This window comes from Emys orbicularis, chromosome 10 (assembly GCF_028017835.1).
Source record: "Emys orbicularis isolate rEmyOrb1 chromosome 10, rEmyOrb1.hap1, whole genome shotgun sequence".
Lineage (NCBI taxonomy): Eukaryota > Metazoa > Chordata > Testudines > Emydidae > Emys > Emys orbicularis.
In genome coordinates this window covers 1,960,308-1,985,561 of record NC_088692.1, presented here as the reverse complement: position 1 = coordinate 1,985,561, position 25,254 = coordinate 1,960,308, and the positions used below count along the sequence as shown (strand labels likewise).

At 47.5% G+C, this 25,254-nt stretch overlaps 2 protein-coding genes across 3 annotated transcripts; both read right to left on the bottom strand.

The window, feature by feature from the left end:
• Window positions 1-265: 265 nt before the first annotated feature.
• NDUFAB1 (NADH:ubiquinone oxidoreductase subunit AB1) lies at window positions 266-5,095 on the bottom strand. Its single transcript, XM_065412527.1, has 5 exons — window positions 4,949-5,095; window positions 3,739-3,858; window positions 2,974-3,061; window positions 1,020-1,131; window positions 266-418 (listed from the first exon to the last, which is right to left on the bottom strand). The coding sequence occupies exons 1-4, from the start codon at window positions 5,093-5,095 to the stop codon at window positions 1,040-1,042; spliced, it is 447 nt and encodes a 148-aa protein (XP_065268599.1). The 3' UTR covers window positions 266-418; window positions 1,020-1,039.
• A 3,569-nt stretch (window positions 5,096-8,664) lies between these two features.
• Window positions 8,665-24,799, bottom strand: PALB2 (partner and localizer of BRCA2). 2 transcript variants are annotated; one of them, XM_065411494.1, is made up of 13 exons: window positions 24,740-24,799; window positions 20,273-20,332; window positions 19,997-20,096; window positions 17,291-19,174; window positions 15,653-16,425; window positions 14,870-14,953; window positions 13,403-13,564; window positions 12,747-12,832; window positions 12,223-12,384; window positions 11,900-12,016; window positions 11,363-11,450; window positions 10,175-10,323; window positions 8,665-9,257 (listed from the first exon to the last, which is right to left on the bottom strand). In XM_065411494.1, the coding sequence occupies exons 1-13, from the start codon at window positions 24,797-24,799 to the stop codon at window positions 8,966-8,968; spliced, it is 4,017 nt and encodes a 1,338-aa protein (XP_065267566.1). In that variant the 3' UTR covers window positions 8,665-8,965. The 2 variants fall into 2 exon arrangements, with proteins under 2 accessions (XP_065267566.1, XP_065267565.1); XM_065411493.1 differs by lacking the exon at window positions 24,740-24,799 and adding an exon at window positions 20,863-20,943.
• Between the last annotated feature and the right edge of the window lie 455 nt (window positions 24,800-25,254).

The following is a 25,254-nucleotide window of genomic DNA, read 5'->3' as shown; positions in this document are numbered from 1 at the left end:
ACTACACTTGTACAGTTTTCTGAAGATATGCACCAAGAGCTTTTCCAAGACTTTGGAGGAGCTACCTTGAACCGAGATGCTGAAGGCCTAGAATAGTTGTAGCATGGCCTACCACTCACCATTTAGGAGCCAGAACATTTTCCCAAAGGGGCAGATTTAGCACTTTAAAAATGGCCAAGGCCAGTGCTGGAGACTTTTATACATTAAAAGAATTATTCTGGACCATTGACAAAGGGATTGTAGAACAAAATCACCAAGACAATAATGGTCTTCTATATTTATTGTTTTAAAGGCCAATACATATTTAGACGACGTTAAATACAATGTCCAACAGAACTACTGCAATGGTACAGTAATGTGCGCTTACAGTCACACAACCGCTGATATCATCCCAGTCTGCACGGTAGAAGAGAATTTCCTGTTAAAAAAGCCACACAGATTTGGTGTTTCAGAGCTCAAAAGTTACCTTGTATAATAAAACGTGCAAGAAAAGGGACCTGACAAGGACACATGACCAGCATGGAACAGCACTGCCAAAGGAATCTGGGGAGTCAGTGACAGGGCCTTAGCTCTGGTGAGATTGCCATTCTCCATTCATGGCACAGTTAAAGCAGCAGGAGCAGCTGTGCATGCTTCCTCCACACTGCCCTGCCGTGCTCCTCAGTCCTGCCGTGGGGAGAGAGGGGTGCTTAGGCAGCATTCAGTCCTTGGCACACTGGTGGGACTGCAGTGTGTGCTGGTATTTCCCCCTGATGTATACAGCTGGGAACTGGGCTGAGGCAACAAGCTCATTTCACCATGACAGCAGACTTGCCTATGTCATAGCACTGACTCCCCAGAACTATTCTAGGCCCACCAAAATCTGGGCTAGATCCCGTCTCAATGCCTTGCCTATGTCATAGCACTGACTACAATTATACAGTATAGAAAGAAGGTATTTCTCATCTCCGCTGACTCCATGATGATTTTACACTGCCTGGCCATTACGGCTACTTACATAAAAGTAAGTTTCTACTTACTCCGCTTCAAAGAAATGTCTTTATTCATATACATCCTTCTTATCTGCAATGTAATCTACAATCTCTTGTGGACACATTAGCTTTTCTGCTTCCGTGTCAGGAATTTCAAACCCTGGAAGAGAGAGTACATGCTTAGCTTGTAATAGTGGAAACAGCAGCAAAGAGAGAGAAATCAGAATACAAAGTCAGATGCCTGTGCCTTGGCTCTGTGGGCAACACACGGGCAGGGGTCGCTGTTCAGCAGCGCAGGCAGATTTGGCACCTCTCATTACTAAAGCTGCGTTTCAAAGCCTGCTGTGCCTTACCCAGCAGCAGAACATTATGCAAGAGGCATTAGGCAGAACTAGCAGTTCCTGCAGATTGTGAAGCCTCACTAACAGAGTCAGTACCCTTCCAAGAAGCAACAGAGAGTCCTGTGGCACCTTTAAGACTAACAGATGTATTGGAGCATAAGCTTTCGTGGGTGAATACCCACTTCGTCCAAGTGGGTATTCACCCACGAAAGCTTATGCTCCAATACATCTGTTAGTCTTAAAGGTGCCACAGGACTCTCTGTTGCTTTTTACAGATCCAGACTAACACGGCTACCCCTTGATACCCTTCAAAGCACAGCTCAAGCGTCTATTGGATTCCCAGAGCTCTGAAACCAACTCTGATGTGCAATAGCTGTGAGCTGGCAAGGCAGTGGGCTAGTTACATGCAAGGGAGAACCCAAAGCACCAGAGTTTGTTTCACAGTCTTCTATCAAGTGTCATTATAGCAAGTAGCTTTTCAAAATTCTGCAAAGTTTACCAGGTTAGGGCCCGCTGGGGCTTGAAACAGTAGAACTGGGCGCTACAACATTTTCTAGAAAATTCTGACTTTTCTATTTTTAGTCCTGCTAGCTGCACCCACCCCCAAATGTAAACAAGTGCAGTGATTAAATATATCTGGGCAATGTGCAAGGCAGAATGCCTCCAATTAAAGTGTAGATGTTCTACTACCGTTTATTTTTTACACTATTGGGATTTATATGCAGTGAATATAAATGCCATATTTGGCCTCATATGGCACAATTTTTTGTTAAATTATGTATATATTTCAGCATTTTGCTTTTTACCTGAAGCAATGAAAAGAACTCTGAGATATGAAGTAAAAAGGAGTCTGGGATACAATAAAATGAAGGAAACAAAAGGTGGTTTTAGCAGGGCCAGATGAAAAGATTAAAGAATTGTTAGAAGCTAAGTTTGGAGAAGTCTAATACAATTCTCACCTCCAGAGCACACAAGAGAATGGTGGATGTATTGGACAGCAGTCTTGTGTCTGGTGTGCTCATTTGCATTTCATTACCCTGAATGCTCTGTTGGCTCCTAGCCATGCCACACTACAGCTAATTCCCTAGGAAGGTTTTGAGGCAGGGACTTGAAGATGCACCAAACTGCTTTACACTGAAGCTATGGAAACCTTAATTTACACTTCAGATAGGAGGTGCAGAAGCCACAATGATCAAATAAATCCCTGAGAGTTAGAGATACTTACATTGCTCACTGAGAGTGAAACAGCTTTCTTTAGGTTGTGGAAGTTAGTCAACGTTAAATATTCATATTGAGCTTATGGAAATAAAAGAACTAAGATTTTGTTTGCAGTAAGCGCATTTCGGGGGTCAGTCAAGACAACAGCAGATCTCTCTCTCTTAAGTACCTACATGGCCCCATTACCAAAGCAGCTGAGCATCTCACAGTCCTTAGTATATTTATCCTCACACCACCACCAGGAGATATGGAAATATTATCCACACTGTACAGATTAGAACTGAGGCAGAGCTAAGCGACTTGCCAAGGTTACACAGAAGCTGGTGGTACAGCAGGTCTTGAAGCTAGTTCTCCCACGTCCTAGGCTAGCCCTCTAACCACTGGACAAACCTTCCTCTCCATAGGGAAGGATAGGGAGAACAGACATCACAAACTTCAATTACCAAATTCATCTTCCATGGCCATGATGATCTCCACTTGGTCTAAACTGTCCAAGCCCAGGTCTTTCATGAAGTGGGAAGTTACTGTGAGCTGGGAGAAAAGCCAAAGAAAAATACAATAAAATTGATTGCAGTCATTTCGCTAGGGTAGGAAAAGTTAGAATATCAGGATGTGCCCCCACTTGGTGTTTACAGCCTACCCGGTGGTTTTGGCCTTTACCGTCCCTCTGCCAAACATGTTTTTAACTGAAAAGATACGAATTTCTCCACTATCTAGTCAATACGTATCATTATCCACATAACTAAGCCTTCTTGAGACTTAAAAATAACAAATGTCTGTATATATATAAAAAAAAAAAAAAAAAGCTAACATATGAAGGGGCAATTTGACTACTGAGCAGTCTCTTAACATCTTTCCTGAGATGAAAAACTGCTCCATTAACAGTAACTGTTCAGAGAAACAGAATTTCCTGTTTCCTGACTGCCCCTGGATGCTGACTTGGTTTATTAATCCAAAGGCCTTAACTTCCTGGACCTTGTCACCACTCATCTGTTATAGCATATCAGTTTGTGTGTGTACATGCTATAGAATTACCCCCCATGCTGTAGAATTACAGACTGTAGCCTTCTGCAAGGCACACACTGACAGGTTTGGGTCTCCCTTCTTTTATGGTGGCCTGGAGGAGCAACTCCACTTGTTACCATAACTGTTTTCTTCCATCTACTGAAAAATGGGCAATCTGAATTGAAACAGTGTCTATAGCTTACCTTTTCTGGATCTACCTTATCATACAACTTCAAGACATACAGAACACGCTCCTCGATACCCTCCAAAGTAAGAGGTGGCAAGTCTGAATAATGGCGACACAACTGTAACATACCAGAGACCTACAAGAAAAGCACAGGAATTCCTTACAAAACTGCCAGGACAATCTGCACATAAATACAACGTGTATGAACAGATCCTTCCCAGAGTCACTCAGAATGAAGGGGCCTGCACAGCACCTACGCCAGTCTGACTCTGAGGCAGGATTCGCTCTTTTACACCTTCCCTTTTGTATAGTGGACAAAACCCTCTCCAGGCAATCCCTGAAGGTGGTAGACAATGCATTCTCTGTGATCAGAGAACTCCATAATCAGCCAAGACATGCATAGGCAGCAGGCTCAACCCCAAATAAGAGAAAGGGAAATAGCAGCATGCGCTAACAAGCTCCTCTTTGACAGAGCAGGCCTCTGCTCCTGTCAGCCACAAACGATGACAACCATGACGCGGTGGCCTGCACATGGGAGGTAGGGATGGAGAAGCCATACTGCCCACAGCTGGAGAGTGGAGCAGTCTCTGCTCTCCCTCGGAACATGGGAATCAGCACAGTGGCCCAGACCTGAGATCCAGCTAGAGAAATAGCCTGTCTCCAAGGGTGGGCAGCTGCAGAGGCTGGGGCTAGAAACGCGGCAGCTGGGAAAGGGGGAGAATCCACCTTCACACCAGCCATGGAGGTTTGAGCCTAATCACTGGTACTCGCGAGCTTGGCTGAAACCCGAAGCCGTTCAGCTTTAGGTCACTGCTCTAATCGGCCAGCACGAACCATGGTCGCTCCGGAGAGCCGCACTAGAGCCCTGCGCGGACACCCCAGATGTGCAGGGCTCTCCCGGCTGTACCGGCCTCTGGCTGGCAAGCGCCTCGCCCGCTCCCTGCCGGGCCCGGCACACAGCGAACTGACCGAGCAGCGCAGCCAAGCCCCGGGGCGCCGGGACCGGGACCGGGACCGGGCCCAGACACACCCCGCGGCGAGGGCGGGCGGCCCCAGGGTCACCTCTGGCCGGGACAGGGCGGGGAGCTCCCCGCTTCCCCAGCCCCGGCCGCCACGCGCCGCCGCAGCCGGGCGGGTCCCTGGGGGAGGAGCGCGGCGGCGGGGCCCGGCCTCGGGGGGCTCCCCCAGGCTCCCCCCGCCGGCCCCGAGCGCGGGCCGAGCCTCACCTGGGGGCCCGGCGCTGCGCGGGCGGGCGGCCGGCGGCTGCAGAGGGCGCTGAGCGCGGCGGGGCCGGGGCCGGCGCTACGGGCCGCGGGCGGGGTCAGCCGGGGCAGGAGGCGGCGGACACAGGCGGACAGGACACGAGCCGCCATGGCGTCCTGCTACCCAGCGTGCGCCGCGCGGGGCCGCACATATCCCGGCAAGCCCCGCGCGCGCGGAGGGAAGGGGAGGGCGTCGCAGCGAGCGGCCGGCAGCGCCCCCTGGCGGGCGGGCGGGCGGGAGAGCTGCGCCGCGCACACCCGCGGGGACCCTCCTCCCCTGGGGCCACCCCCCCCCCCGCAGGGATCCTGCTCCTCTGGGGTCAGGGGCTGCCCTACACCCCCCCTCCCTCCGCAGGGACCCTCCTCTCCTGGGGCCATCCCCCCCCCCCCCCGCAGGGATCCTGCTCCTCTGGGGTCAGGGGCTGCCCTACACCCCCCCCCCCCCCCCGCAGGGATCCTGCTCCTCTGGGGTCAGGGGCTGCCCTACACACACACCCCGCAGGGATCCTGCTCCTCTGGGCTCAGGGGCTGCCCTACACCCCCCCTCCCCCCGCAGGGACCCTCCTCCCCTGGGGCCACCCCCCCCCCCCGCAGGGATCCTGCTCCTCTGGGGTCAGGGGCTGCCCTACACCCCCCCCCCCTCCGCAGGGACCCTCCTCCCCTGGGGCCATCCCCCCCCCCCCCCCCGCAGGGATCCTGCTCCTCTGGGGTCAGGGGCTGCCCTACACCCCCCCTCCCCCCGCAGGGTTCCTCCTCCCTGGGGCCACCCCCCCCGCAGGGACCCTCCTCCCCCAGGCCAGGGGCTGCCCTACACACACACCCCGCAGGGATCCTGCTCCTCTGGGGTCAGGGGCTGCCCTACCCCCCCCCCCCCCCGCAGAGACCCTCCTCCCCCAGGCCAGGGGCTGCCCTATACCCCCCCCCCCGCAGGGATCCTGCTCCTCTGGGGTCAGGGGCTGCCCTACACCCCCCTCCCTCCGCAGGGACCCTCCTCCCCCAGGCCAAGGGCTGCCCTACACCCCCCCCCGCAGGGACCCTCCTCCCCTGGGGCCACACACACCCCGCAGGGACCCTCCTCCCCTGGGGCCAGGCCCTGCCTCAGGAACCTAGAGCCTGTGGGGGGAGACCAAGGGTGAGAGGAGCACAGGTTACATACGCTGCATCCTGCCCGCACTGGGGAGTTTCACACTGGCCCCCCTAGCACTGCCCAGCTACTGCAGGGGTTTGCGTTGGTGCGACAAGCCCCAGCCCAGATAAGTGCTTCTAGGAGCACCCGTAGCCTCTGCCCCATGCACCTCTGGAGTGAGGAGGGGGTGGCCAGTGGGGCACAGTTTGGCCACCATTTAAAAGCATCATCAGAATCAGCTACAGTGCTAGATCCACAAAGAGATTAGGTTTCAGAGTGGGGGTAGCCGTGTTAGTCTGTATCTGCAAAAACAACGAGGAGTCCTTGTGGCACCTTAGAGACTAACAGATTCATTTGGGCATAAGCTTTCATGGGCTAGAACCCACTTCATCAGATGCATGGAGTGAAAAATACAGTAAGAAGAATATATATTATAGCACAGGACTCACCCAAGAACATTCGCTTATCTCCCCCCACACACACCTTTTCTTTTTTTTCTTCATCCTCCTCCTATATTATAAGTAATGGGAAGTAAATGAAAATAAGGTGAGGTACCTTGATTGGGGCAGGGAGTTGGGGTGCAGGAGGGGATGCGGGGGGCAGGCTCTGGGAGGAAATTAGGGTGCTGGGTGCGGACTCTGGGCTGGGGCAGGGGATTGGGAGGGGTGAGAACTCTGGGAGGAAGTTTGCATGTGGGGTGCAGGCTCTGGGCCGGGGGTTGGGGGGCAGGGAGTGGCACTTATCTCAAGCAGCACGGCTCCCAAAGCGACCAGCACACACCCACCTCCGGCAGTGGCTCCTAGGCGGGCGGGGGAGGGGGGGGCAATGGGAGCTGCAGTCAGCGCTCGGGGCAGGGGCAGTGCAGAGACACACCCTCCCCACACACACCCCAGGGGCCGCAGGGACATGCTGGCCGCTTCCAGGAGTGAGGCAGAGCGAGCAGGGAGCTGCTTTAGCCCTGCTGCTGGCACATCTCTGCATGCCTCTTGGGGGAGGGGAGCAGCGGGTCTCCATGCGCTGCCCGGGGGGTGGTGGGGGCAGCACACGGATCCACCTCCCCCTCTCCCCCCCCCCCCCCCACCAGGGGCACAGAGACGTGCCAGCAGCCATCCACTTCTGGGAGCGGTGTGGGGCCACTGACCACGGCATGCAGGTAGCCTGCCTACCTACCTGAGCCCTGCTGCACCACCAGCATACCCCTAATGCCACTAAATCCTTGACACAGGCACCTCAAACTAGGCAATCCCCCACTTATCTCACCTGCAGGGTCCAATCCGTGGGCAGCCTCTGAGAACACCTGCTGGATTGGGCCTGCACAAAACAGCCAGGGCCCTGCTACTACTCAGAGCTTGCCCAGAGAGGCAAGAGCCTGTTGGAATCATTCACTACTCAAAGACTACTGATTGTATTAACTTTATGAATATTCTATATATCTTTATGGGCTTGTTAGTGATTGTATTCCTGGCTTAATGGGTGAACTAAAGATTGTTTCCTTCAGGAACTAAAGACACTGAGGGAGGGGGGTAATCAGTGCAAATCCCCAATACCGAACCAATGCAGGTAGCAAGCTTTGCCCCCCAGGGAAATAGCATAGGTGGGTTTGACCTAGTTTAAGAGGCTTCAAAAGACAAAGGACTTAAAACTGCATAAAATATCAGCCTTGACCTGAGGAGGGCTCCACTGGCACTCCATCCGAGGACTAACAGACATGAGATTGTGACCAGAAACAGGCCCTGTGGGAGGACCTGAAGTTCTTTCAAACCTGCCAGAGTCTCCCAGTGGAAGATGGTTACCAGGTACACCAGTTGTGTGTATACATAGTTTATTGCTTTTAAGATATGGTTCCTCTGAAACACTTTTGTTCTGGATAAATAGTACTTTGCTTTATGAGACCTGGCTGGTCACTGAATAACCTTGTCATTAACTGCAGGAGCTGAGCTGAAGTCAGACCTGCTGAGAGGATCAGTGAATCAAAGAAGTCTGCAGTCTAAGATGCCAGGGTCTGGAGGGAGTGAATAACAAAAGTCCACCCTGAGAATGGTGATAGTTATAGGACGGAGACCTAAGTGAGGTGCCCAGAAGGAGGCCATGAGGGGGTCAGAGGGGCAGTTAATTCAGGAATTGTGACGTGTGTGTGTGTCTAAATTATCACAAGAGGGCTGATTAGTTGTGATGTGGACACCTGCCCAATGGAGACTGCACTTAGGCACCAACCAATGTCTTACAGCCACCAAACAGTTGCTAGAGATAGCGAGAAAGCCATCACCAAAATCTGAGCTGCAGCTGAACCCAATGCACGAGAAGCAAAAGACTATTCCTACACCTGAAGGCAGCAGGATGGAGGTGTTTTTTCACAGTGGCTTGACTGGGCAGGATTGGACTATGGCTGGATGGCAGAGGTTCTCTCCTGCTGTTCTCATCAATGCAGAATGACCTAGCGCTAGCTATGTTGAGATCACGGAATATATCACTGTCCACAATTGCTGAAATAATTTTTTTTACTAAGGAAATTAGTGACACAAAAATCACTTCAGCTAGAAGCATGGCAGAGTTTACAAAAATAAAGTTTAATAGCATCTTACATCTAGATAATCCACTGAAAATGCTTTTCACAATGAAATGTACAAACCCTGAATCCAAATGGGTAGATCTAGCCAATCACTGTTAAACAGTGCCATTGGCTTCACAGATCTAGTGAGCAAGACAAGACACATTCAAAGTCAGCCAGGTTGACCAGCATCATCTCACAGACCTTGTGAACCTGACTTAAAGTAGGGAAAAAACGCAGTTTACTTGTGGGAAAGTGAACGGATGACACTGAGGAAGGGTCAACACAAAATCCTATCCAGCTCAATTTACTTTAGATTATCAGTGCAAATTCTCCTGTTCGTTTTAGAATCCATCGCATTACCCATTGACTTCCCTACTGCCTTGGCTTGTGAATAATGGTACACATACACGCTTCCGTCTTTCTGTCCAGCCAGGAGACAGGAATCTGTGACTGACCACCTGACCAAAGACCAATTCCCATCCGCGTTTGGTGGAAGTAGAGCAGTACATTGGCCTGAAAATAAGTCCCACACTGCAATTGCTCCAGATGTTAGCACAGCTGCTGCAGAGACACCCTTCGCTTCGCCTTCCAGGTACCTAAAACCATGCACCGAACAGTTAGTACTCTGCAGAGTTTCTTCATATAAAATGTCATTACACAAGATTTTAAAGGTTTTATTTCAGATTTGTTGAGTGTAAAAGAAATAAAAGTCCTCCACATGGAGGAGCCTCTTAACGAGAAAGAAACCTATTAGAGTGTAAGCCAATTATAGGAAACTAAAATATACTGAAGTTATAAGTTGTTTTCATTGCATTTGACCAGGAGAGGTAGGAGACAATTGTTAAGCGTTACCATGTTCTAAAACCTCAATCTGCAAACACACAACTGTGTAACTTTTCTTATGCATATAACTGTTTGGAGGATTGGAGACAATGTCTTACTCTCCAGATTTAAGATCTTGGAAAGACAGCAGGTCACCTAGCTCCATATGGCAATCTAATACTAAGTAAATGTACTTACATCTAGAGATAAGACTCTCAAACCGTTTTAAGCATTTACAGTGTTAATTTGCCTAAATTTTCCCAGAGGTTTTGCCTTTGGATTCAGAAATTACAGCTTCAGTTACAGAATCTCTCCTCCCACAAACATTTTGTGAAAGTAAATAGAGTGTGAAGTCTGCAAGGGAGCAATTCCTTGGCTTGAACACAGGGCTTTCTTACACAGAAGAAAGCCCTGTGCTCCCTGGTGTGCCAGGACACAGGGAGCTCAGAGGTTAGCTCACAGACATGTGCAGGAAGCAGACAGGAAATGGACAACACCCTCACTGTGATCTGTATATACAAAGGTTGAAGTGACTTATCACAACCTCACTATCATCAGCTAGCAAATGGCCCCTCACAGCTTGCCAGCTTTTTGGCTCTCCCACGGACTCCTTTTATCATTTAACGATTCCAGGTCTCTGCTTAAAAAAATAGTCTAAGAAATACATGTGCATTATTCCTGGGGTACTTGCCTTCCGCTGTGTCCAGGGGGGAGGGAGAAGAACATTACCCCAGTGCTTCTGGCTGTTTTGGGATTGAACACTCTCATCCGGAATGCAGGGTTTCCACAGGACTCATTCTCTTTGGCATGTGGGTGACTTAAAACAACAAACAGGAGGCCCTGATTTACAAAGGAAAAATACGTCACTAGAGTGAATGTTAAGAGAAAAACAATAACAAGCTGTTTTTTTTCCCAATCAATCATTGGTAAATTCCCTCCTGTAATCAGAACCCCATGTCAGCTGATGCTGTAAGCAGTAAGAACTGCTGGGAGGCTGGTTGATTAGGATTTATTTGGTGCAGTAGAATGACAGGTCAGTGACACAATGAATTTATGCACTTCTTTTTCAGCTCAGAATAGCTAACATCAAATCAGGATTAACTCACACAGAAAATATGTTTGTTGGTCTCAGTCTAGTCATTTATTCACATAACAAAACTACTGCACAATTAGACATGACTGGGAGCTTCTACTTAAGGCAAGGCAAGGCCAGGCTGAGAGTCAGATCTTGAAGAATCCCCCACTGGTCTGGCTCAAGCCAGTGCTATTAATCCACACATTCATAAACACTAAATTTACACATCCACAGGATTAAATGTTCACTGAGATGAACCCCAGACAAGAATCCTAAGAATGCAAGTGGGCAAAGCACCCAGGAATCATGGCAGAGGTGCTAATGAATGGGAAGATCCATCAGAATTAGAACCAAGACTTCGTACACAAATTTGTGTGTTTAGATCAAGTTCTGAGTGTTTGGGGTGTGTGTAATTATTAAATAATTGTAGCGTTACAAGGATGAGGCTGTGCCATCACCGTGGCCGGAGCTAGCCATTAATAAATTGGGAAAGATTAACTGTGCAATCACACCAATCAATGATAGTTCTAACACACACACACAAAATGTTTTGGCAGCTGTTTTTGAACCTACTGTGGTGTGTTACTCTTTTGCTTACCAATATATCTGTGAAAAGGACAAGAAATTCAGAAAAGTGATTCAACCTCTTCCTCACAAACTAACTCCATTTTCCTTTAATTTTCTTAGTGGACCTGAACACAACAGGTCCTTAAATCCAGGAGCCTCTTTTAGACAACTGCGCCTTTGAACCCCAGTCACAGGCACTCATGGCACAAATAGAATGACACCGTCTCACATACATACAGAGTCAGAATAGGCGCGATGGCAGATTGAAGCAGGATAGGAATAACCAACGTGCATCTTTTTCAGAATCTGGCCAGTTTTCAAGTTCCTGCAGAAAATGGAAACAGATAATTTATAATCCTCTTATTTGTATTTATTATTTAGACTGCAGTAGCACCAGTGAGCAAGGCACTGTCCAAACAAATGACCACTCCAAAAAGGTGGTAGATAACGGGTGAGGGAAAGGGATGCAACATACAAGTGCCGTGAGCAGCGCTGGGATGGCAGCACAGCCCGTTAGCTATATATTTATCTAGATTTATAAAAATAAATCCGAGAAAAAGTTCTGTTCCAGGCTCTAGGGCCCCTTGACAATGGATTTAAAATAATTAACAACTTAAGGACAAACCAGCAGCAAACTCCACCACATAGGATCTGTAACTAGCTAATACAGCCAAAATCACTATACATCCTCTCCTCCCACTGTATCATCCCACAAGCAACAGTCCCTCCCCAAAAGCCCTAGTGATATAGTGTAATCTCAGAGGAAGCACTTACCAAACAACAAGGCTGTTCACTGCAGTTGTGCCAACCAAAGCGTCTCTAATCCCTTCTACCTCAGCAAAAGCCAGAATGGTTTCTTCTGGGGGCATCAAAGTCTGCCTCTCATTGCTTCTGGGGAGAACATGAACATAAACAGTAGATGGGAAAAAACCCTCAGAATTCAATACACAAGAGAATGGTTCACACGCAGCAATATTCCAGAAAGGACAGCATACGATCCCCTTGGCACCAGAGATACCACTGCCCAGCCTTTGTGACATCTCCTGAGGGCTCTCCCATCCTCAAACTGAAAACACCACAAATATCAGACTGCTTACCTTCCTGCCTCCGAAACTGAGATTATCTCGATTTGCTGGTCTTGAAGTGTCCCACTACTACTGACCAGCCTCCTGTTTGTCAGACCAAGAACAGCTTTTATGTTCCCGGTTTTCACTAGGGACTGCTTTAAGGAGCCGTCTTCAGAAGAACAAAGCAAGAGCCTAAATCAAATCAGAACAGAAAGCTACATCATAATGAAGGCGAAGAAAATGGAACCCAAATCTGGCCTTCTGTAGCACACAGAAACTACTGTGTTTCGAAGTGGTCACACCTGCACCAATGTGAGGAAATAAGGAGTAAGAGAATTCTTGTAGATAGTTGATTTTTTGCCTTTACTCAGATATTTTCAAAAATGCTTTAATATTTGCAAGATCACTTAAAACTGACATATCAGCAAGAGACTACTTCAGCCTCTGGGCAAGAGAAGAGGTCAAGTAACACAAACTTATCTGCAGTCAAGCTGGAGAAATCAGGTTGGAAATGTTCAGTATGCAATAAAAAGCACACACCCAGAAACATTCACCTTATTTCTCCAATTTCCAGATCTCCCAAGGCAACACACACAAGATTACAGACATCTGGCAAGGGAACAATTTGTATTACTGGAATCTGTGAAGGCAAAGGACAGGGATTTAGTTAGGGACACGCATAAGCTCCTTCTCAGTTTGACTTTCTCCCCATTATCAAGAAAAGACTGCATTGTTTGCAGGACCATGACTTATTTTCTCAGTCTTCAAAAGAAACAGATGCAGCAAAGAATCAACAATCATCAAATCTGTCCTTAACCTAAACAAAGAGGCAATGATCTTTGGGGAGATAAGAGGAGACGTCAAAAGAAGTTGAGGAGTTTAAGGACATAAAGAGGACACCAAGAAGTCATGCTGCTGTACAATCAACATCCAGTATGTGGCGATCTATACAATCGTAAAGAACTACAATTTAATATGAAATTGAATTGTTCAAAATATTTGTGCCAAATTCTTAGCTGGTGCAAATCCAGTTCCTTAGCTGACTTCAGTGGAGCTACACCAACATGTGCCAGCTAAGGATCTGGCCCACTATGTGTAAGAAAATGTACATTCCCCCTGGTGAGTCTACAGGGTGTGTGTGTCTTCAGAAGTGGCCCAATACTGCTAGAAAACTGCCTCAAAGTGAAGAAGAAACTTCTGTGTACTCTACCTCTGTAAGGTGCCAGGTGTACACCTTGCTCCACTGGTTGGAAGCCAGAGGTTTCCACAGGGAAATGGAAGTCTCACAAGCAGTTACAATACACAGCTCTGTGCAGCCAGCGGATTCCCACCAGACAGTGCTCACGTCCACAGCACAAGAACTTGAGGGGTTCTGCTCAAAACAAAACAGTGTGGAAGTTATTCCAACAACTATGGAGATTCAGCCTGGAGATTCAGGTTAACTCTTGCATGAAATCACTTCCAGAGTGCCACTGTGATAGAGATTTGGAGTTGGGGGTTAGTGCCTTAGATTTTGACTTCGGAGTCCTGGCTCCCAATGCCAGTTAGGCCATAAGGAAAATGAGTTTGCTGGTTTCGTCCTAGAAGTAATGGATATCTATCCATCCACCCACAGCACAAAACCACCTGCCATTTGTACACAACAGAGAGCCTGCAAAGGTGGATCCAAGACCTGAAACACAAGGGGCATCAGGGCTGAGGTACAGTAGCCAAGCTGTATGATAAAGCTTGCACAGCACCTGCTTGTACTCAGTACTGCTATTTGCCTCATTGTCACAGGCAGGAGGGGGGAGGCTACAGATAACACAGATCACGTAGGATCACTGTAGACAAGGTTTAATTTTAAACAGGCGGCAGTATTTTTCTTCATCCTTGTAATGAAACATTTGGATCCAAACTGTATTATTTTTGGTTGGCTGTGCAGGGTTTGGTTCCAAGGCCTAGAGATGACCCAACTTCTGCAAGTTCCACTGCAGCTTTAGAGTTCAGTGGACTTCTCCACAGCTGTCACTGCCCTGCCCCCCAACTGTTCTCTACCCCCTACAAGACATAAAAGGCAAGGGGACAGTGAGGAGAGACCATGTGAGAGGGAGATCTGATAGCTCAGCTGTGCAAACAACCTCACTTGTGGCACACAAATGCATCAAACGCCAAATTCAGCTCCAAGCAGGCGTGAATGTCAGCATGCTCTAGACCTAACATCATTGACCCCGTAAGGAGCAACCCCAAATAACCTTCAGAGGTGGAGGGAGGAGACAGGAGAACAATGAAGCACTGCCGCCACACAGTCTGCAACGCTTGGGGAAGCAGTAGAGAAGCAAGAATCCGGCAACCATTTTCTCTGAGGCTGAACAGCAGTGTCTGTGTTCTGTCTGTTGCTACATTTGCAGTTGTTGAGACACTTCCATGTTTGGGATTTTTGTGTGCGTTTGCTCTTCAGTTATACACAGATGCACTGGAGTTTGACTCAAGCTCTCTAGTTGCTTTTTGTGAAAGACCAAGAGGGGATTGAGTGATTATGGGCAGAGTCTATTTTGTTTTGCATCATTTATATTCGTTTAATTGTGCTTTTATTTAGACTTCAGATAAACACATTTTAAAAGTCTCAGTAAATAAAGAAATACTTTGTATTTAAAAACTCTATTTGTGGATGTAACTCAAAATATTATTCCCCAACCTTTAGCTTTGAGGCCAGTTGCAAGCTCCTGTCTCTCCGGTTGTCACTCAGTGCCACGGCCAACTGCTCTGCTGTCAGTTTGTTCTGGACAAACAAAAAGCACGGACTGATTAAATACAATTTCAACAAATTATGCTCCGCATGTCCCAGTGCACGTGCAAAAGCGTGCGCTCACTCGACGTCAGATTGCTGGACAGCAGCTTTAAGAACATCACTTTTCTACTCGTACATTTTGGAAAACAAAATTCTCTTTCTTCTTTATTCTCTGAATTTTCTTTATACCCACCTCAAACCTCCAACCTCCTGGTTGTTGGAGGTGGGTATAAAGAGTAACCGTGTTTTGTTGACCACCACTCGGGGTGTAGTTACTCCTTCCTTTCCCCACTCCCATCTATTACATTGACTGTTTTGTTCTCTATTGCTGTCCTTACAGAGTTCCGGCCGAGAGCCTTTCCTAAGGCAGGTCGGCTTTGACCAGGGGCCCAAGAAACATTCTGCTCACTGGCATGGTTAGAATTTACCTCCCATAACTAGTAGCAAAGCCCACCGTTCAAGTTTAAGCAAGGGGGATTTTGAAGGATTTGCTCTGCTGCAAGGCTGGGATGGCCTGGACAAACTCAAACATTTACAAACAGGCAGCTAAGGGAAACCACTGCCTCTGGCTGCACACAGAGCTAGCATGCCGGAAGGCCTTGTCCCTGAACCTGAACAGATTTTGGGAAAGATGGCTCACAGATAGAACCACTGCCCTGGTGCTCCCTGCCAGGGAGTCTCTGCTTTTACCTCTGCACTGCAGCACTCCTTGGAACCGTTCCCTGGTTGCTGATACTCTTTGAGGGGGACAGCTTCATCAGACCTACAGTCAGATCCTGGTCTGCAGCTATCGGAGTGCAATGCACCTGTGGAGTTATTACACTCCCTCCCATCCACAACATGACTGGCTGGTTCTTTGAAGAGATTCGTTTTCACTTGCAAAGGAAGTACAGAAAGTGTGTCAGGTAAGGTCTCATTGTGTACCAGTGACAGGATAGCTGGGGTTGCACCCAGGACAGGGAAAGCAGGTGTGTGAATCTGTGATTCAAGCTGGTTGATTGCACCAGCTGAGACAGTACTTGCCGGAGTTAGCAGCAATTCCCTTGGAGAAAGCCCCTTCTTGTGCAACTGCCCTTCTAAGTGAGGCTGTTTAGGTGACATAGTCTCTGAAGGAGAAATAAAGCTATTTTCTAGACTCTTCCCTTCTGTATTCACTTGTTTAAGTCTCGTGTCCCCTAAAGTCACAGTGTCTCCAGCACTCTGGAGCCAGTGTTCAGACCCTGAAGGAACAAAGGGCTCCAGCTGTTTCACTGTGCAGGATTGTAGTTTCTCAAATTTAAGGAGACCAAACTCCTCATCAGGTAACTGAAAGTCTTTGATGTCCAGCTTGGAGGGCAGCCACTTGACACTGAGCATCTCATTCTGGAAGCGAAAGGGAGGATCGAAGGCCACAGGATCCAGACCAAGATGGCCTAGAGGAGTTGGACCTTCCAAGTCCATCTGTTGACTGCGCCCTCTTTTACCTAGAAATAGGAAAGCATGATAATACAGAACTGAGAACTTAGAAGAGAGACGGTCACATCGTTGCACAAATACCCAGAAAACATGCAATTCTCTTCTCTCATTTAATGTATTAAAACAAAGCCTCTGTCTATTTCACAATAGAAGTAAGATTTTCCCAGAACCACGTTTCTGGGAATGCTCCCTCCCCCCAATGATTTTTGTTTCCAGACTTTTGATGGTAAGCTCCTAGGGCAAGGGCTATCTTTATCTGTGCCTTGGACAGTGCCAAGCACGTTGTAAGCACTTTAAGCCCTGCTGATGCCTGGATACTATGGTGACTGGTGTCCTAAAAAACTAAGAGAGGGACACGTCTGTGCAAATCCCATCCTCGCACGCATGCACGGAGTACTGTAAGCATGTGACTCGTGCACACCTTGCTCCTGGCCCAAGTATTTTCCACACAGTTCCCCAGCCATTTCTTCTTATCTGTTTCACAACAGTGAGCAACCAAGGCCAAGCATCGGAGGAGAAGCTTAAGGATCATAGAAGGCCCAGAAAATGAGCTTTTGAGGTGTTTATTTGCCGGAAACGCTCTCCTCAATTTTTCTGACTCTAAAATATGGAAAACAAGAGAGGCCATATCTGCAGTTGGATCAACCACAAAAAGGTACTTTAGAAAAAGGTACTTCAGCCAGCAAGACAACAGGACATCTAGGTAGCAAAAAAAGCAGGAAGGTAAGTTTAAGGAAAAAAAGAACCAAGGCTAGGCTAAGGACATACAGGAGCAAGGGTACTAGCCCTGTATGGTCTTTCCCTCTCCCCAATACTTAAGTTCTAGCTTTAGGGAACTCTCTGATTTTTCCAAGCAACAATTCAGTCAGGTACCTTTAGATCCTTGCCTCACTTTATGTTTCACAGAGGAAGTTGGGAGATCGTGCTGAGGTAGAGATTCTTTAACTGTTGGCAGCTGCTCAGCCCTGCAGACTTTCTGCACACACTGATTCCTAATGTGTCCCACTGGCTGTTTATCAGCCTGACTCACGTTTACATTGGCTTCCAGATCTCGTGTGGGGCTGGGGAAAGCTTCATCCCATGGATTTAAGAAACTATTTCCTTGGAGTGGGTTTTGAATATGTTCTAATGGAGGCTGATGGCATTTGCTGAATGTTTGGCTTCCATCAGGAAGATCAGCCTCAGTTGGCCATATAAGGTCTATCATTTCCGCTTCTGGAGCCTCACCAGCTGCAGGGACAAGCACCCTTGTTTTGCATATAGGGGACCTCTCAGGGTCACCCTCACAGTTTTCCTTTTCACGCTGAGAATCATTTGACAAGAGATGACTGTTTTCCTTTAGCACTGTGAGATCTGAAGTCTCAGGATGTGCTTGTGACCCATTCAGTGCAGCTCTGCAGGTAGAACCCCATCTCCCCCTTCCTCTCCTCCAGGATTTTCCCTTAGCTTGTTTCGTACTAATAACAGTCTTCTGAGAAAGAGAACCATTGGAGGCGCTGCTCTCCTCTGATGGAGGGAGAGATTTCTGAGAACTACTTGAACTCACTGGGTCACTCTCTGCACCTAGAAAAGGGAACGGAGTGCCTCTTGCCTGCACATCACTTCTGGCGGTTTCTTGGTAGAGCTGATCTGAATTTATCTGCTTTTGTTTACTTCGCAGCCCTTTCCTGCTCCTGCCCAACTGGCTGAGAATGACAGCCTCCAGGTCTACTTTCCTCTGGCAATTAGACATACGCCGAGTTGTCCTAACATAATATTCTACAGGAAAGAGAAGTCCTTCAATCATTGTGCAAGAGCTCAGTGCGCTTTCTGCTGCAGGAGGAGTCTTCTCTAGGACAGGAGACCCTGCTTCAGTCTGAGCCTCTTGATTCCTCAAAGGTTCTTCAACGTTATCCAGAAGAGAGTCAGTGTTCAGAGGACTTGAGCTATTGGTCTCATTGTGGTTTCTTTCTTTATGGGGTCTGCTTTCACTAGTGCTAGGGTTGCTTCTGCCTGCCGTGGATGATTGATTATCTGCAGTTAAATCCAAGGCCCTACACAACTCTTCCCGATCCATTTGGTTTTCTATACAGGCAAGTTCTTTTCCTGTATTCTCAATGTTTTCAAGTGAAACAGGGATATCACTCACTAAACACTGGGGCAGTGGCTCATAGCTATCACAGATGTCCTCAGCACATGGAGACACAGGCTGCTGAACGTTATTGCCACCCATCGACACGTATGAAAGTGGTTTGGGGACACTCAGAAATACATTCTCTTCAGGCATTTCCTGCAAATCTCCTACCTGTGGCTCTTGAGGCGTTAAACCTTTTTCTTCCCTCACAATGACCGGCCTGGGGGGCTTTTGAATTTTTTTCTTGGTGTTTGAGATGGTGTTCCTCCCCTTGAATACTGGTGACCCAGGCTCCTCTGTACTGGCCATTTGATTTTCCAACGCTTCCCCAGCACTGATTGGTGGCACTTCACAAGCTGATTCTCTCCCCTCTGAGACCAAAGTCATTCTACTCCTTGGCAGTTGGTTTTGCTTCTCCTCAATAACAGATCTCATGAGGTCAGAGAGGATATTTTCTGGGTCACTATTTGTGCTTTCTGCCAATGAATTTTCCTGCAAGTTAACTTCATTGTTGAAGAATTCAGGCTCAAGTTTAAACGTGACAGACATTTTTTTCTCAGTGCCTGAGTCAGAACAGGTATTGGTCTGTAACCTACAAGTTCCAGGTTTATTGCCACCATTGGGAGACTGTTTATCCATCAGTTCTGTGGAGACAAATGCGATTTGTGAAGAGCATTCCCCCAGAAAAATCCCACTAAGACAGGAGGCAACAAAGCAGAACCAGAGACAATTTTAGCAAAAATGGCAAACTAAGGGTTCTGCAAAAATAATTCCAGACATTTTATATTTCAGCCAAGAAAATAAAGCAGACACACCATATAATGCTCAGTTTACTAAGCATACACCAAATGAATACATGCTTAATAAGAAATGATGCTTCTAGAAACTAGGTGGTACAATGTGTTAATCTACTGGTCTTTCATCTCTGAAGACCTTTCTTGTGCCTGAAAAGGAACTGAGATGGATAGTTTCATCCTTATCACTATCAGGCAAGCACAAACTTACCAGCACAAATGGAAGACTCTGCCCAACGCTAGAACAGAGGTGGTAACACCAGGCTCAAGAAGCACTGGCAAATGGAGGTAGGACTGTAATTAGGGATGATAGTGTGGGTCATGATTTAGGGGTATTGTCAGGGCCACATATTGTGTGCCTAGAGGTAAGGCAACAATTGAATAAAGGGACAATTCAAGTCAGAATTTTCCTGAGTGTCAGCAGAGCTGGGAAGCACCCTAGGACTGTGGTATCACATTGTGCCATAGGTCAGGACTGAGGTGCATAGGGAGAAGTAGGCGGTAAATCAGAGTTGGCATCTAAGTCTTGACATGCAACACATACTAGACTATATTATACTACTTCTATACTATACTGAACTGCAGTGTGGGATCACACAGCTCTATTCATAAGGCCAAAAGGTTAAAGAAAGAAAGAATCATGTCTCAACAGGTTATATTTTGAACTGTTACCTGTGGTTTTATTCTCCGTTTCCTCTTGCCTAAGCAATCGATTTTGTTCTGCAACCGTTTTCTTAACATAATTTTTAACCCTCTCAGCTCTTTGTGCACGCTGTTAAAACAACAAATCAATGACTCAGCATTTCATTGTCTGCACTTTTTTTTTTTTTTTTTTAAGAATAAACGTCATCTCCCAAAATCTCAGCACCTTTCACCAAATTTATCATTCAGAAACACAAGAGTCAGACAAACCTAATAATTCAGGATTAAACAATGGTGCTTACCTACCTGTAACCTGTTGAATGTTTTGCTGTATTCTCTTTTCAGGAAGGCTAACTTTTCTTTCAGCTAGAAAACAAAGATGACACATCACAGACATTACACGATGCCAACAGTAAGTAAAAACTGAACCAAGGCCTAGAATTGTGCAGTGACATTTTAAACCTAGAAAATGCATACACCCAGACACTCAAGCATCCTGAGAAATATTAAGGCTTCATTGCCCAAGACCAGTGCTTAGTTCTCAGGCCTCTGTCCCAATCTTCTTATTCACTACTCTGACCACGTCAGACCATCTTCAAATCCCTCTACTAGCCTCCCATACCAAGCCCTATCTTTTTATCCTCACCTACAAGGCCCTGTACAATGCCATTTCTGCCTGTACACCTTCTTCCTCAACACCCCATCTCATCTGAGACCTTTGCCTCTTCTTGCCTTCAGGTCTTTCTCCATCCCACACCTTCTACTTGGAACTCTCTCCCATTCTGAGTGCCAAAGGGCATCCTTCTCTATTAAAATACCCCTTTACAAGCAACTGCTTCTGGGAGGTATTTCAGCAATAAGCCATTGTGTACTGTAGAGAAACTGTAGTAACTCACAATTGAGATCTGAATTGTTCCATTATAAGGCTGATTTTTACACATCCAATTGCTCAACTTTACCAGAATTAACAAATCCATCTGAAAATTGCCCTGCAAGATCCAATGGAAGGGTAGAAGTTTCCTGGGAAGCTTGAGGAGGACTGACTGAGGTATTCACAAGATAACGGAGATCCAAAAATGAGGTGGGCCAACTTTCTGAAATATTTCCTAATACTGTTTTGCCCCTTCACAGCTCAAAACCAGCTTGAGCTAGAAGTGCCGAATTTGATTTGTTGAGCTGGTCTCTTTGAGAAGGACAGAAGGTTTCTTTATTATTAAAGGGGAGGACCTGCTTAGTCCCAATGCCCACACAATACAAAGGCTTGGGCTCCAGAGTTTTCAAACTCTGAACCAGCCAGAATGGCAGCCTCTGAAACTGTCACATGTAGTTCCAAACACCCTAAGGTTCATGTTAGAACTGCCACATCATGTGCATCTTAGGATGTCCTTAGCCCAGGCTGCAAGCAAATTTCACATATTTTCCCATGTTAAGCCATAATGGGCTTAAATTGCCAAAGGGCGGTTTAGGTTGGACATTAGGAACAACTTCCTATCAGGGTGGTTAAGCACGGGAATAAATTGCCCAGGGAGGTTGTGGAATCTCCATCACTGGAGATTTTTAAGAGCAGGTTAGACAAACACCTGTCAGGGATGGTCTAGATAATACTTAGTCCTGCCATGAGTGCCAGGGGCTGGACTAGATGACCTCTCAAGGTCCCTTCCAGTCCTACGATTCTATCATATTTCTGCTGTGCTTTGCTTCATTCATTCATTGAAAACTACCACATTAGTAGTTCACAGATGTCCAGAATAATCCACATACCCTTTAGAAATCTGTAATGGGTGTCAAAGCATCTCATGGTTACATGCAGTGTTGTAGCCTTGTCGGTCCCAGTATACGAGACACAAGGTGTAGTAAGAGGAGGCCCTGAGATATAAACCTTGGTATCAGAGGCCCGGTATGAGGCCTAAGGCCTGAACTAAAGTAATGGTCAAGACTTTGCTAACGTAAAGCAAAGTTAAGCTGTGAGCCAGAGGCAGGCCCTGCTCACAGAAGCTGGCAAGGAAAGGGCTGATGCTGCAAAAAGAGACATACCTAAAAGGTACTGGACACCAGATATCAGAACATTCGCATACTTGTACATTCCACACACAACAAGGAACAGGCTGACCCATCCCAATGACAGGGCCAAAAGGGGAATATGATGGATAGTGTTGTTTTGTTCGAACCAACATGTACAAGGTGAGAGGTGGCACCTTACTACGTAGAGGGGTTGTACCTTGCTGCGTAGAGGGGTTGCACCTCAATACGTCAGGAGTGATGTGTAACTTGTTTGTATCTGTGTATAAGAATGCATCCCTGAGTGGATATCTTTGTCCGGACGAGGGGGTAGTGGAAAGTCCCGCCACTAACTGAGCAGGGTCCATTGCCAAGAGGCACCTATTAGTAGTATGCCCGGTAGACTAAGTAATCTACGGGGAACTGCAATTGTGTCCAAGGTCGCAATAAACCTAGTCGACGTGACTTTGCATCTTACTAGACTCTGTGGTTATTGGGGGTTCTCGTCGGGTTTGCTGTGTCAGCTATCTGCGCAGAGCTGGGACAGCACACAGAGGTAACACACGCACGCAGCCGAGTGATATCAGCATTGGAGAAAGCAGAGCACCACACCGGTAGCATCTGACAACACTTACAACACCGGACTGGAAAAACAAAACAACACTATCCATCATATTCCCCTTTTGGCCCTGTCATTGGGATGGGTCAGCCTGTTCCTTGTTGTGTGTGGAATGTACAAGTATGCGAATGTTCTGATATCTGGTGTCCAGTACCTTTTAGGTATGTCTCTTTTTGCAGCATCAGCCCTTTCCTTGCCAGCTTCTGTGAGCAGGGCCTGCCTCTGGCTCACAGCTTAACTTTGCTTTACATTAGCAAAGTCTTGACCATTACTTTAGTTCAGGCCTGAGGCCTCATACCAGGCCTCTGATACCAAGCTTTATATCTCAGGGCCTCCTCTTACTACACAAGGTGGGTGAGGTAACCTCTCAAGGTGGGTGAGCTCTGACCAACAGAAGTTGGTCCAATAAAAGATATTACTTTCCTCACCTTGTCTCTCTATGAAAGCATCTCTGGCATTTTGATACATTTTAAAATTAAGGAAATCATACAGGAAAAAAAAAATTGTAACCAGCACTTAAGGTAGGAAATAGTGATTATGAATTACTTGGGGGGGGGGGAGCTTAATAGTGTAGTTTTCTCACAATAACACAAGTGGGAGAAACTCTGGGGAGTCAGAGTTACAGTTACACTTGATCAATCATTAAAATATATAATAGTGCACAAATTAGGTCAACTAAATAACCTTAATACAGCCCACAGTAAAACCAAGAGGCAATCCTCTCCTCCAATAACACAATCTACATTGACTCTAAAAACTGAGAAGTGATCTGACTAAATTAGCTTATTTGTGTTGATGGGCTAATTGGACTCCAACAATACAGTGGGAGCCAAACATGTGTTGTCATATTATGAGACTTATCACAGACACCTGCCTAACATATCTGGGGCTATGGACCTCAAGGTCTGGAACCAAAATTAAATAGCTTACAGGGAAGTAAGAGGACATGGAATCATATATATCTATCTGCCATATATGTACAAATCTGAAGCCACGCACTCCAGTTCCTTGACTCCACAGGCAAATACACATAAAGCATACTTAAGATTTACTAAAGAGCTCATCAAAATGTCTCTCTTACAAGTAACATGTATAGTTAGTACAGTACTAGGAACACAGGAAATATTTTTTTTACTGTGTATTAGTTTTATTCATACATTTCTCTAAAGCTGAATGATCCTTTACCTCATTACCCTGATCTGTTAATTGAGCACTTAGGCAGTAAACATCTGTAAATATGGTACAGTATTCAGTATTCTTACAGGTACAGGCACATGTACCTTTGAGGAACAGTGTGGGGCAATTTCCCCCAGTTTCAACCATGTCAAATACCAGTTTTAGAATGATACAGTATTTCCTGGATAATTGTATGTGCACTTTTTTGAGCACCAATGAGGTCTTTTTAGATGTTCTTTGGGCAGAAGATTTTTGTAGGCCCTTAAATGAAGTTTCCTGCTTTCTAATAATTGGATATTTTATTCCTCTTTCAGCGTAAAAATATCCTGGAATCATCAGCCTTTCCTGTACATGTGTTTTCTGAAAAATTAGCAAGACTCTCTTACTTAATTACTGATCATTATTAACAACAACTTCAGCTTAGAGGAATTTTTATATTTGCTTGAGAATCGAATATCTATTTACAGGAAGTACAGTTTTAACAGTCAGGGCCATCAGTCTGGGCACTATCCATATTTATACCATGCTGTCTGTGATTTAGTGCCAAACCATGCTCCCCTTTAAGTCAATGGGTCTGCCCAGGTGAGTGAGGCAAGTGGGATTGGTCCATACACCATAAGGTTATAAGAACGGCCAGACTGGGTCAGACCAACGATCCATCTAGCCCAGTATCCTGTCTTCCGACAGTGGCCAGTGCCAGGTGCCCCAGAGGGAATGAACAGAACAGGGAATCATCAAGTGATCCATCCCCCGTCACCCATACCCAGCTTCTGGCAAACAGAGACGAGGGACACCATCCCTGTCCATCCTGGCTAATAGCCATTGATGGACCGATCCTCCATGAACGTATCTAGTTCTCCTGGGGGTGGGGGGCAGCATCCTCCCCTGTGGGCACACAACCGGATCAGAAAGCCTGGACAGAGCGTTATCGCTCATGGGCCCCGCCACAGAAACCACCGCAGCCAGAGCCGCGCCTGCACCTTTTCCTTCTCCTGCCAGGTGAGCGCCTTTCCCAGGGGGGGGTCGTCCATGGCGAGCATCTCCGGCCCCTCGCAGGACCCGGCTGCAGGCAAGGGCGGGGCGGCGGGGGGGGACACCAAGCGCCCCAGGCCAGGCGCGCTGTTCTGGGCAGGAGCCGGGGCTGCCCAGGGACGTTCATGGGCCGGGTGCTCGCTACGCTGGCGGGAGCGAAGGGCTCCTAGTAGCGACCGCGGCCAGCGGGCCCCCTCCGCCCGCCCGCTTCCCTGCCCGGGCCCGGCCCCCGCAGAGCCCAGGCACGTCCCGAGGGGCCCCGACTGCGGGGAGCAAACGGGCCTCAGAGGCCGGACCGACCCGCCGCCGCCGGGCCTGGCTCCGGCTCCGCTCGCTCCCCGGCCCCCGCCACAGCAGCTCCCGGAGCGCCTCAGCCACCCATCCCCGGCTGCGCTACGACAGGCTGGGGGCTGAGCGCGCGCCAGTGGGGAGTGACGACAGCAGGCGGCCGAGCTCGGGTTGG

Excerpts from the sequence above, each read along its gene's own strand:
- NDUFAB1 (XM_065412527.1), bottom strand. The coding sequence starts at position 5,095 with ATGGCGGCTCGTGTCCTGTCCGCCTGTGTCCGCCGCCTCCTGCCCCGG. Across the intron at positions 3,859-4,948 it reads GCGCAGCGCCGGGCCCCCAG|GTCTCTGGTATGTTACAGTT; the intron begins GTGAGGCTCGGC and ends CTTTTCTTGTAG. Across the intron at positions 1,132-2,973 it reads GGCCATGGAAGATGAATTTG|GGTTTGAAATTCCTGACACG; the intron begins GTAATTGAAGTT and ends TCTCTCTTCCAG.
- PALB2 (XM_065411493.1), bottom strand. The coding sequence starts at position 20,943 with ATGGATTTGTTAATTCTGGTAAAGTTGAGCAATTGGATGTGTAAAAAT. Across the intron at positions 10,324-11,362 it reads ATCGCGCCTATTCTGACTCT|GGCCTCCTGTTTGTTGTTTT; the intron begins GTATGTATGTGA and ends TTTGTAAATCAG. Across the intron at positions 9,258-10,174 it reads CCCCCTGGACACAGCGGAAG|GTACCTGGAAGGCGAAGCGA; the intron begins GCAAGTACCCCA and ends GCATGGTTTTAG.